The sequence below is a fragment of the Astatotilapia calliptera genome, chromosome 2, assembly GCF_900246225.1.
Source record: "Astatotilapia calliptera chromosome 2, fAstCal1.2, whole genome shotgun sequence".
In the NCBI taxonomy this organism is placed as follows: Eukaryota; Metazoa; Chordata; class Actinopteri; order Cichliformes; family Cichlidae; genus Astatotilapia; species Astatotilapia calliptera.
This window is the reverse complement of record NC_039303.1, coordinates 27,134,662-27,146,945: the sequence shown is the minus strand read 5'-3', so window position 1 is coordinate 27,146,945 and position 12,284 is coordinate 27,134,662. Positions and strand designations below refer to the sequence as shown.

The window sequence follows — 12,284 nt, the reverse complement described above, 5'->3', positions numbered from 1 at the left end:
TTGAGGAAATCTACTAAAAAGAAAAGTTTTATGGCCAGATGAGACAAAGATTGAGCTATCTGGCCACAGAGATGAGGTGTCTTTCTTCATCACCTTAAATCAAAGCTAGACAGTATGAACTCAGATCTAATTGGATGTTCCAACAGGACAATGATGCCAAGCATACATCACAAGTGGTTTTGGAATAAATAAAGCAGACTAATATTACACCTTTGTAATGGTCTTACCAAAACGCCGGCCTCAACCCTTGTTAAAAATTGTGGACTATGTTTAAATGCCCAGTCATTGCCTTGAAAGTAATCAATTTAAATGAACTACCAACTGTGCCGTGAAAAGTGGTCATCCAGCCAAAAATATGCCTCAAGCTTATTTATGGCAACCAAAGTTTCTGGTTGAAGTGCAACACGTTAAGAGACATTTAGCTAAATATTAGTGGGAATGTATATATTCATATTTAAGCCTGTATACAGATGTACACTAAAGAAAATCCAACACGAATTCAATTCTGCACCCAATTCTTGTTTTGTTTTTTTAAAGTGATTAAAGATCTATGATGCACAATCATTCTACCCTAGAGCACTGAATAAAAATTAACATAACATCCATGCCCTCCATGAGTGTATGGGAACTTTCGACCACAACTTTACTTGTTTTGCTTAAAGTCCTAACTGAGGAAAAAAACCTTTAGAGCTTAGTCGATTAATATTGGCACCTTCTGAGTGTGATTTGCTGTGGCAGCTAGGATCTGCGGCCTAAACTAGATGATGCCCATAATCAAATATTGGAATATCTGAAAACACACGAGCACAGTATTAATAGACCTGGAACTAGAAAAAACACATTTTCCTCACTCAGTTAATGGCTTGCCGTTTAAACCCCAGCCCGTCAGGGGGCAGTGATGCCCTCGGCGTGAGCTGACGCCTGAATAACAAAGGTCGACGGACACCGGAAGTGTTCAGAAACACCGTGGACAAGCAAAGCGGTGAGTCTCAATGTCATTATTTCAACTGAAAAGTTTTTCTTGAATTTATCCGTAATACTAAAACGTGATATGTCAGTAATTTTTTTTATAGCGAAACTGAACTAGTGTGAGCCTATTGCGATTCAAATACCACGCTTTCGTGCAAGCTCAAGGTCTGTTTGTACCTCAGGAGCTAGCCTGTTTGAGCTAACAGACAAGCTAACGTCTAGCGCGGCTAACCTTAGCTCGTTTGGGATTTTAATTTTGTGTTCTTTGAGACAGGCTACGGATCAACAATCTGGCACCCTTTTGGGGGTTCTGTGTTAGTGACTATCACAGGAAGTCTTTAAGACAAGGGCAGGTGATTGTTTATGTAATACTCTTACATAAAACAGCTTTATAAAGCTGACTTGTGAACCTCATTACATAAGCTAACGTTTAAATGACGACTTTACGTTAAAGTTAATACGACACGTATGTATTGCCCTTTATGTATATTTAAAATTCAGTAACCCCAATAACCCCCTTTCCAATGACAGGCTGGTTTCTGAGGAGAACATTAGATATATTATCCAGCTATTGGGTTAAAAATATTTTCTTTAAATCCAGCTCACAGAAACACTTAAGCACTGATGACTGTGTTTGTATGCGTCTTGCTGTCTTTTCAGCCCAGCTCTCCAGTAAACATGGGACGCCACTTTGGAAACTTGGCCAAGGTCAGGCATATAATCACATACAGTCTGTCCCCTTTTGAGCAGAGGGCTTTCCCCAACTACTTCTCCAAGGGAATCCCAAATGTGTGGAGGAGGGTCACGTCGTCTTTCTTCAAAGTTGCACCCCGTGAGTGTTTTTCTTTTACACTATGTTAGGATTCTGGTATACCAGCTCATTGTGTCAATATCAGTAAATTCTTAAAATTAAATAAGAGCATATGTAGCATGCTTGGCCTGTTTGTTTCAACTCTGTCATTCATATTTTCCTAGTTAAACTTCACCTGGAATCTTGGAGTTGGTTTCTGAGCTAAAAACGCTTGTATTTTAAACTATAAAAGGATCTTATTCTGAACTACTTTAGGCTATTTTTAAGATAGAGAAAATAGAAAATAAAGCAAACCTAGATGACTTGCAAAGAAAAGCGTCTGGACTTCTTTAAGTTACTTGAAGACGTTTCACCTCTCATCCGTGAAGCTTCTTCAGTTGAAGAACCTTCTCAGATGAGAGGTGAAACGTCATTTGAGAAGCTTCTTCAGTTGAAGCTTCTCGGACGAGAGGTGAAACGTCTTCAAGTAACTTAAAAAAGTCCAGACGCTTTTCTTTGCAAGCTCCTTTGACTACGATGACCTGGGTGACTGAGAACCTTCACAGACAAACCTAGATGACCTGTTAAATTAATTGATTATGAGTTTGACCATAACAGTATTTGTGCTTATATAATAGAAGTGTTTTAGTCGTGTCATGTGTGAAGCATGAGTGAAGATTTGAAGAGAATGAAGAGACAGACAATATGATTTTTAAGGATTTACTAAAGACACTTATTTCACAGTAAGGTGCATAAAGTGTCAGATCGCTAATGCTAATGTGTTTTGTAATCTTCCTTTTTGCAGCAATGGTCCTTATGTATCTGACCTACAGCTGGGGCAACAGCGTCCATCAGCAGGGCAAGAGGAAGAATTCAGCCGACTACGAGAACGATCAATGAACACGCACCGCCTCTCTAAACTGCCCTCTGTTTATAATTCCAAGTCTGTACGTCTAACCAATAAAAAGTGAAAATATTTATGTGAAATCAGTTTTGATTGACTGTTGGTTCACTTTAATTCCTAACATTGAATGACAAAATAAAAAATAGTTAAGTTAGAGTGTGACATTTGGAGGATAAGTGTGGTACTCTCGCAAATGATGTTTGGTGATGTTCTGGCCAATAATCTGATGCCTGTGCACACCAGTTTGTCATGTTTTCACTTAGAATGTGGTGGATGTTGTGATAGGGTTGCAGTTTTAGATATTCTAATACATATTTTGCATTAAATTAATTTATCAGTACACAGAAAAAAGTGTGGTTAAAAATGTTGGAATCTGTGTTTGAGTGAGTTTGAACCGTTTGATGTGATTATTTGCTATTTTTGATCCCATGAGAATAATACTGATGAGACAGAAATGTTTCAACTGCAGAAGTTAATACTAGTCAGTCATAAAAGCAGTGCTGAGGAATGGATATATAAGACATATAAATGTATTTATTTTCAGGCTCAGTGTTTCAGGAATCATCCCCACGCTTTGAGTCTGAGGGGTGGAGGCAGTGCCACAGCTGTCTTTTTGCACGACAGTGAACTTTATATACTGTATTCCTTCCCTGTGTTAGTTGAATCTCCAGATTCATGAGTGTCTAATAAAAGTAGGCTGATTGACTTTGTGATGTTGTAGAATACAGTGTCCTGCTGACCACAGTCACTGGTGAGTGCTGTTGCCATAGCAGGATCTGCAACAGCGTAAGTGGGGACTATGTGTCAAAGTAAAAGCAGAACACACTGTTGTAACAACATGATTTTGCATCACCTGATGCTGATTTGCTGATGTGACTCCTTGATATGTTTAGCTGGTGAGAGTTGCCAGAAACATAATCAGAAGTCTTAACAGCCAGACAATTTTATTACAGCTGATTTGAAGTAGTTGTGATACTTAAGAAAATACCAACCTGCAAATGGTTGACGCTACAGCTACCAGAAGTCAGACAGCGATCATACAGACTCTAGTGAGATACTGGGATGTCCAACAGGTTAGGGTGATTATGGATAGAGATGGGCATGTACTAATCAGTGACCAGGGTGTGCTAAGAAGGTGGAACGAGTACTCTGAGGACCTGATGAATGTAAAAAATGAGAGAGAGAGAGGAAGATGTAAATCAGGAAGTGCAGAGGATTAGCAGGAGGAAATGATGGCAGCTATAAAAAGAATGAGTGGAAAGGCAGTTGGTTTAGATAACATACATGTGGAGGTATGCAGAGCTCAGCTGAGTTTTTAACCAGATAATTTAACACAGTCATGGAGAGTGTAAGGATTCCAGAGGTATAGAGAAGAGAAGAAACAAGTGTGACAGACCGAGTGGTAGTAAATATACAGCGATAAAGATGATGACCCATGCCATGAAGATATGAGAAAGAGTTGGTGGATGGATATAGAGCTTCCACCGAGGAGGAAAAGAGAAAGGCCACAAAAAAGATTCATGGATGTACCAAAGGAGGACATGCAGAGGGTTGGTGTGACAGAAGAGGATGCTATGAACGGTGAGAAGGAATCACATGATCCGCTTTTGCGACCCCCAAAGGAAAAAAAAAAAGACCTGCTGATGCGATACCGGGTCTGAGCTGTAGGTGGCGCATGACATCTCTGGTCCCCGCAGTCGGATGCTATTGGTCAGTGCACAGACAGAAAATTCCTGAACGCTGTCACGCATCTGCCGGCGTACCGCATGCTGCTGCTCAGCTTCATGGAACAAGAAGAACAAGGGTGTATCACCGTCCGCTGACTGAGAGCTTCTGTAGCCACCGTTGTCACTTTGAGCACCGAACTGTATTTTTGTTCCTCCTTGTAACTCCACACTACCAAGTTAACTAGCGATAATGTCAGTTGTAGGCTTTGACGTCGGGTTTTTAAACTGCTATGTAGCAGTAGCCCGAGCCGGAGGGATTGAAACTGTCGCCAATGAATACAGCGATCGATGTACACCGTAAGTACGACTAGTCACATCATTGAGGATGCTTTGCAATCTATCGTCTGCGTTGATAACGCCTACAGAATGTGAATGAATGCACTTTTCTATATCCTAATATTGAGTGAAGCTAACATTGCTAGCTAGTTAGCATGCTAACAGATTTCACAACAGGAAACAGCATGTGAGTGCTAAAGCTAATGCTAGCAAGCCGGAACGAAATTGTTGGAGAAAAGAAACCCTGGGATAACTTGATTTTAATTTATTGTTTCTTTTGGGGTTTGAATACATTAATACCATCGAAAAAATATTTAAAGGTCGTTAAGTGACCTAACTAGTCAGGTGATGGATGTTTTACTGCAGGCTGACGGGAGGAGGCCGGAACCAGGCTGTCAAAACCACATTATCAGCCTATTGTGCTTCATTTTTAACGCTCTCGGTCCACAGAAAAACCAGATAAAGGACCATAGAATTGTGATTTCAGAATCTTAAAAAATACACGTGAAAGGGTTAATATTATATCGCCAGTTGGTGAACTAACTGCACCATTGTGAAGCAATTGTTGTAGATGAGAGAGGTGAATTGTGTTTTCTGTTTTTAGAGCATGTGTTTCTTTTGGACCCCGGAATCGATCAATTGGTGCAGCTGCAAAAAGCCAGGTATGTTTTCACGAGAAGCTGAGAGGTGCTGGGTACAGGTTTTGCCCAGGAGACCGGGGTGGGGGTCGCTTCATCACACAGTGCACAGAGCATGAACAACTCTACACAGAAACTGCACCAACACAAATCAATTTGCCAAGTCATAAATTGACAGTTTGTGCAGTTAGTATTTGTGTGTCAATTAAACATTTTTCTTTTCTTTCTCTCATTAAACAGGTTGTCACAAACTGCAAGAACACAGTCCAAGGGTTCAAGAAGTTTCATGGCAGGGCATTTTCAGATCCATATGTGCAGTCCCTCAAAGAAAACATGGTCTACGATATTGCACAAATGCCCTCGGGAACAACAGGCATCAAGGTAAGAGAAGAAGAGGGAACATTTGCATTATAGTTAAAATTTTGGTATTCTTTTTCCAGACCTGACTTTATAGTAAACTTGGTCTGACATTTTCTCTAGCAGCTGATAATGGGTTTGTTTTTCTTTGAGGATCTAATTGAAAACCTCTGAGAACCTTTTGCTGCTCTGTGTCACTAACTGGAATATTTTTTAAAAATCTGCTACTATACAAAACACTCATTTTGAGCTGACGCGTAATAAACTTCCATGTCTGTCAATTGGATTTTTGTTAAAGGTGATGTACATGGAGGAGGAAAAGGTATTCAGCATCGAACAGGTCACCGCCATGCTTCTCACCAAGCTCAAGGAGACGGCAGAGAACGCCCTGAAGAAGCCCGTGGCTGACTGCGTTGTGTCTGTAAGTATGCTGTCATAACAAGTCCATGCCTCACACACATGCATTTGTCATGTTACTTGATCAGACTTGTCCTGAATCTGTCTTTCATTAAGTAGGTTAATAGAATAATACACAAGCTCTGAGAGAATGGCATACAACAGAGAGTCTATGTTTTACATAGTTTGGTTTCACTAAATCCAGTCTTAATTATTGAATCATCCATATTCTATCATAAACCCATGACCTTTGATTGTGCATCAGACTTATTTTAGAATTAATAATTAAACTCTCCTCCAAGAACTTCTAGTGGTTACAGTAGTAATCCTTCTGCTCTGGAGATCTGCTGCACTCTAAACCAGAACTTGCAGCAGGCAGATACGTGATTTATGTTCCATTATGCTTAACTCTTCCAAGCAGCAGAGCAGAGGACAGCTGACTGGAGTTGGATGAGAGATTCATTTTTGAGAATGTTGCTTATAAGTTGTTGTTTTTTGAATTGCTCAGAGTTCTTTTCAAATTGGCAGTGAAAGTTTATTTCTCAGCAATCATACACAAGCATTTCCAACCTTCAAAACAATAAAAACCTGTTGCAAATGCTAAAGATGCGTGTGACATTCAGTCTGTGACTTTGCTGTAATTCAGACACAGATACATTGTATTGCTTAACATGAGAGCATAGTCGTGTGACCAAATTATCTACTGTTTACCAGCTGAGAAAGATCAGAATCAAATCATAGTGTGTGCCACCTTGCGGGCTGATTAACCAGACTAATCAATGGACTCCCTTCTGTTCTAACCAGGTTCCTTGCTACTACACTGATGCTGAGAGGAGATCTGTAGTAGATGCTGCTCAGATTGCTGGACTCAACTGCTTGAGGCTGATGAATGAGACAACTGCAGGTCTGTACCAGAGCTTTTAGGCAAGGAAGTGCATCTCACTAACCAACTCTGATCTGACAGTAATTGAGACCTATTCTGCTCTTGATCATTTTCTGTCATATTCAAAGTGGTGGATGCTCAAATCAGTCGAATGCTCTACATACTCAAATTTCAAACAGTTTTTTTTCTTAAAAGGAGATATCATAATATGATCATATCAGTCACTAAAAGGGCTACATCACCGCCCAGTATAAATAAAATAGTAAATTATCAGATAAGGATTATTTTGAGCTTTGAGTCATACAAAGCCACTCTAGCTTGGTGTTGTTTGTAAGCTTCCATTTTCTAACTAGTTAATAAGGTACACCTAAAAATTCTAATTGACTCGATTGCAGTTGCCTTGGCTTATGGAATCTACAAACAGGATCTGCCTGCTCCTGAGGAGAAGGCCAGGAATGTGGTGTTTGTGGACCTGGGCCATTCTGGATACCAGACATCTGTGTGTGCCTTTAATAAAGGCAAACTCAAGGTGTGTAGACATCCCAGTGCACTGCACACAGTTTATCAGTCTACAACTGAGTTTGTGTCATAACCATAACTCTTTACCCTGCCGCTCAGGTTCTTGCCACAGCATGTGACCCGCTGTTGGGAGGAAAGGATTTTGACGAGGTTGTCGTTAAACATTTCTGCGAGGAATTTGGCAAAAAGTACAAGCTTGATGTGAAGTCAAAGCCCCGGGCTCTGGTCAGGCTCTACCAGGAGTCTGAAAAACTGAAGAAACTGATGAGCGCTAACTCCTCTGACCTGCCACTCAACATCGAGTGCTTCATGAATGACATCGATGTCACTGGAAAAATGAACAGGTAGTTCGACAAGAAAGTGATTTTTTTTTTTTGCTGATTGTTGATATCTACTTTACATCTAACGGCATGTTCCTCTTTTCTTTTGCAGGGCTCAGTTTGAAGAGATGTGTGCTGACATTTTGGCCCGAGTAGAACCCCCTCTGCAGAGTCTGTTGGAACAGGCCAGTAAGTTTAATTTAGTTTTTGTCTAATTGAGTTTAAAAAAGGAACTCATTAGTTTTTCTTCATGTTTAAGATTAAACTTTGTTTTTATTTCATAAGAACTGAAGAAAGAAGACATCTATGCGGTTGAGATAGTCGGCGGTGCTTCTAGAATCCCAGCTGTCAAAGAGAGAATCAGCAAATTCTTTGGAAAGGAGTTGAGCACTACACTGAATGCTGATGAAGCTGTGGCCAGAGGATGCGCTCTGCAGGTACAATGCAGTCGGGTTTTATTCTGATGTCTACTGGAAAATAATCAGTTGTTTGCATCTGGCAAACTTTAACAAGTGTTGATGATTGAGAGGAGTTAATATAATATAATGCTACTGCAGTGCTCATTGACACAAGGCCATCTCTCTCCTCAGTGCGCAATCCTGTCTCCAGCCTTCAAAGTCCGTGAATTCTCCATCACAGATGCCGTTCCATATCCCATCTCTTTGAAATGGCATTCTGCTGCAGAGGATGGTGTGAGGTAAAAAAAGAAAAAGGCTTCTTTGTTTTTCATTATTATTATTATTATTATTATTATTATCGTCATCATTATTTATTTATGCTGACATTTATCTTAGTTACCGTAATGTAATTTAATATTCATTTGTTGCAGTGATTGTGAGGTGTTTCCCAAAAACCATGCTGCGCCCTTTTCCAAAGTGCTGACTTTCTACCGGAAAGAGCCTTTCTCTTTGGAGGCTTACTACAGTTCCCCTAATGAGCTGCCTTATCCAGATCCCACTATAGGTAAGAAATGAAACCTTCCTAAAACTTGGTTACCTACACATCAAGCAGACACACAGCTAGATTTGTACCTATAAGTTTTTATTTCCCCCCCCATAAAGTCCTTAGAAAAATATCTTGGTTGGTGTACCTTTCCTCACTTTCAAATTTACTGCCTGGCCAAACAAAGTCACACACTAATGTGCAGTTGGACCCCATAAGCTTTGATGATGGTGCTCATTTGCCATCACTTCTTTTCAATAAGCGTATGCAATGTCTTAAGATTTATCTGTGTCCAGAATCACATTAGTATCTCACCAAGATCTTGTGTTCACGAGTGAAGAGGTGGACCACTGTGTATAGTCTTCTCCAGCACACCCTAAAAAGTTGGGTTAATGTCTGGACCAGTTGGTGTCCCATTGAAACTGATGTCTCGTGATACCTGAACAACTCCTTCACAAATTGAACCATCGATGATAAAGATGAAAAAAAAAATCCTATGATCGAAAAACCTGTTGACTCACTATATCCAGATTGTCAGGTGAAGTTTTGGGTGCAGAATGTTGTTGAACCAAGAACTGACCAACTGAAGTAATGCCACATCATCAACACTGCTCTCATAAGCTTGTACTCTACACTATGGATGATGAGTGCATCACTTAATCCACTTTTCTTTGTACCACGATGTGACCATCACAGTAAATCCTTTACAGACCTCATGATCTTTTTCCGTCGCTCCAGAGTCCAATTTTTATGTTCCTTCTGCCAACTGAAGCCTTTTTTATTAGTCTCACTGATAAGAGTTTTTCTTAAGGCTACACAGCTGTTTAGGCCCAATGCTTTGAGTTCCTTGTGCTTGAAATCCTCTTAATTTCACTATTAAATGTGGCCTTTTTGTGTGTTAGTTTTTTGTTTTGTTTTACCAGTTTGATCTCACTAAATTTTAAAATGATCTCCAGTAATCATCTTTTTTTTTTCCTCTTTCTCTCTGATCAGTTTCTACCTAATACATCACGGTTCACCTTTATCATCCCAGGTTTTAATAATATGTTGCAGTCTCCCTAGGGTTTTTTTTGTTTGTTTGTTTTTGTTTTTTTTAATAAATGCAGACCTATAACTGACCCTGAGTGATATCTTTTTAATGACTGTGGGATATGACAGGCAGCGATTAACAAGCTTCACTAAACCTATTTTTCCTAGTTAATTTTTTTATCTTTACTCCTTTTAACCCTTTATTTCCACAGGTCAGTTTATGATCCAGAAAGTTGTCCCCCAGGCATCAGGTGAGAGTTCCAAAGTGAAAGTGAAAGTGCGGGTGAACATTCACGGAATCTTTAGTGTGTCCAGCGCCTCTCTGGTTGAAGTGCAGAAGTCTGATGAGGCAGAGGAACCAATGGAAACAGAACAGGCTGCCGACAAAGATGGAGAGGTAGTTTGGACAAACGGTTCATCACAAAGAGTCATGCGGTACTCATTGTGAGATGCTTCTTCTTAAAGACTTCTTAAATTTCTTCCCACAGCAGAGCAAAATGCAGACAGATCAGGATGAGCAGCTGACTCAGGGAGAGGCTCAGAAAGAAACAGAAGAGAAGACGCCACGAGAGAGTGAAGAGATGGAGGTGAGATGTTTGTGTAGAATCAGTTAAATATTGATAGCCCAGATTAAAGTCTTTATGTTAGAACCCTGAAATGTTTTGATTTTTATGTTTTATCCTTATGAAGCAAATTCATTAGACTGTAAATGTTATAATACAGTTTCATTCTGTGTGTTTATATTTTGTTATACCTTTTCTTTTTTTCCTTAGACTTCCACAGAGGAGAACAAGGGTGAGAAGAAGTCCGATCAGCCTCCACAAGCCAAAAAACCCAAAGTCAAGACAAAAGTTCTGGAGCTTCCAATTGAAAACAACCCACAGTGGCAGCTAGCAAACGACATGCTCAATCTTTTTGTAGAAAATGAGGTACCTATATTTTCACCCATCTCTCACACTGACATTACACAATCCAGTCATCTCGCCTGGGAGTAAGAATGGCTGTGTTTGTTCTCCTCAGGGCAAGATGATCATGCAGGATAAGCTGGAGAAGGAGAGGAACGACGCTAAGAATAATGTAGAAGAGTACGTGTACGAAATGAGGGACAAACTGCACGGCATGCTGGAGAAGTTCGTCAGTGAAACTGTGAGTGAAGAGCATCGTCTCATTCATCGTTTAAGATAAGCCGTGATGTAATTAGCAGCAGATTCAACGTCCCTCGACATAATGTGAAATCATTCTAATTCTTTAGGACCGAGATGTTTTGTCCTTAAAGCTGGAGGATACTGAAAACTGGCTGTATGAAGATGGAGAGGACCAACCTAAACAGGTGTACATTGACAAACTGGCAGAGTTGAAGGTGATTATTGCGCTGATTTCTTTTTATTTCTTTATTTATGTTTCTTGTCTTAATCTGATCACATATTGATTCCTCTAACTGATGTGTTTACGGTGTGCTCTGCAGAAACTTGGTCAGCCGATTCAGGACAGGTATGCAGAGTCTGAAGAGAGACCTAAAGCTTTTGATGAGCTGGGAAAACAAATCCAGCAGTACATGAAATTTATCGAAGCCTACAAAATGAAGGTGACTACTATTAACTACAGTATTAAGAAATGTATTTGTTTTTAAATATGTTTACACGGTATTGTTTAAAAGACATGAGAACTACTATTAATAGCTTCTGTTGCCTGCACAGCACATAATATTGCCTGTTTGATTTCCAGGATGAGCAGTATGACCATTTAGATGAGGCAGATGTAAACAAGGTGGACAAACTGAACAACGATGCAATGATCTGGATGAACAGTGCCATGAACCAGCAGAGCAAACAGAGCCTGGCGGTGGATCCATCTGTCAAAGTCAAAGACATTAAAGCAAAAACAAGGGTGAGTTTAAGATTGTAAGCACTAGGAATATTAGACTGTAGGGTTAGTTCAGTTTTTATTGAATCAACCCATCATTTCATTTTTCCACAGGAGCTTTTCGGTGCTTGTAACCCGATCGTGACCAAGCCCAAACCCAAAGTGGAGCTTCCCAAAGAGGAGACCCCTGCAGAGCAGAACGGGCCCGTCGACGGCCAGGAGAAACCCCAGGAAGCAGCGGCAGACAAGGGAACGACCGAGGCTGCGGGCAATCCTGCCTCAGAAACTACAGAGAGCAAGCCTGACATGGACCTTGATTAAAGCAGCCCGATGCCTCCTCGAGCGGAGCTGAGCAGGAGCTGATTGTTTTAGATTGAGACGCAGCCTAGCTGTATATCAGAGCCGATGACGTGTTTAAGGAACTGCTCTCTACGGTCAAAAAGCAGGCAGGGTGTTTGGCACACTGAGCCCAGCTCCTGGTGGTATCTCTGTCTGATGACATAGCATGCCCTCTCCCTTTCTGGATGACATAAATCAAAAGCCAGCTGCAATAATTCTGTTCGGCAATGAGCGCTGTACACATGATGGTATTTATTTCTGTTGTGTGCTCTGTAAGTGTTCTGGTCTGTGTCACAATATGGTTTTAATAAAGTTATTGAAAATCACTCGCA

At 40.4% G+C, this 12,284-nt stretch overlaps 2 protein-coding genes across 3 annotated transcripts; both read left to right on the top strand.

Annotated features, from left to right (window-relative positions):
* Positions 1-891: 891 nt before the first annotated feature.
* Positions 892-2,749, top strand: uqcrq (ubiquinol-cytochrome c reductase, complex III subunit VII). 2 transcript variants are annotated; one of them, XM_026191237.1, is made up of 3 exons: positions 892-982; positions 1,630-1,801; positions 2,565-2,749. In XM_026191237.1, the coding sequence occupies exons 2-3, from the start codon at positions 1,648-1,650 to the stop codon at positions 2,657-2,659; spliced, it is 249 nt and encodes an 82-aa protein (XP_026047022.1). In that variant the 5' UTR covers positions 892-982; positions 1,630-1,647; the 3' UTR covers positions 2,660-2,749. The 2 variants fall into 2 exon arrangements, with proteins under 2 accessions (XP_026047022.1, XP_026047023.1); XM_026191238.1 differs by lacking the exon at positions 892-982 and adding an exon at positions 1,159-1,322.
* A 1,588-nt stretch (positions 2,750-4,337) lies between these two features.
* On the top strand, positions 4,338-12,284 carry hspa4b (heat shock protein 4b). Its single transcript, XM_026191225.1, has 19 exons — positions 4,338-4,687; positions 5,271-5,328; positions 5,545-5,685; positions 5,960-6,082; positions 6,862-6,961; positions 7,336-7,469; positions 7,559-7,803; positions 7,892-7,968; positions 8,065-8,216; positions 8,370-8,476; positions 8,609-8,742; positions 9,963-10,147; positions 10,239-10,337; positions 10,524-10,679; positions 10,771-10,896; positions 11,003-11,110; positions 11,216-11,335; positions 11,476-11,637; positions 11,728-12,284. Exons 1-19 carry the CDS (start codon positions 4,581-4,583, stop codon positions 11,932-11,934), a joined length of 2,541 nt encoding a protein of 846 aa, XP_026047010.1. The 5' UTR covers positions 4,338-4,580; the 3' UTR covers positions 11,935-12,284.

Excerpts from the sequence above, each read along its gene's own strand:
- uqcrq (XM_026191237.1), top strand. The coding sequence starts at position 1,648 with ATGGGACGCCACTTTGGAAACTTGGCCAAGGTCAGGCATATAATCACA. Across the intron at positions 1,802-2,564 it reads TTTCTTCAAAGTTGCACCCC|CAATGGTCCTTATGTATCTG; the intron begins GTGAGTGTTTTT and ends TCCTTTTTGCAG.
- hspa4b (XM_026191225.1), top strand. The coding sequence starts at position 4,581 with ATGTCAGTTGTAGGCTTTGACGTCGGGTTTTTAAACTGCTATGTAGCA. Across the intron at positions 8,477-8,608 it reads GCTGCAGAGGATGGTGTGAG|TGATTGTGAGGTGTTTCCCA; the intron begins GTAAAAAAAGAA and ends CATTTGTTGCAG. Across the intron at positions 10,897-11,002 it reads AGAAGTTCGTCAGTGAAACT|GACCGAGATGTTTTGTCCTT; the intron begins GTGAGTGAAGAG and ends CTAATTCTTTAG.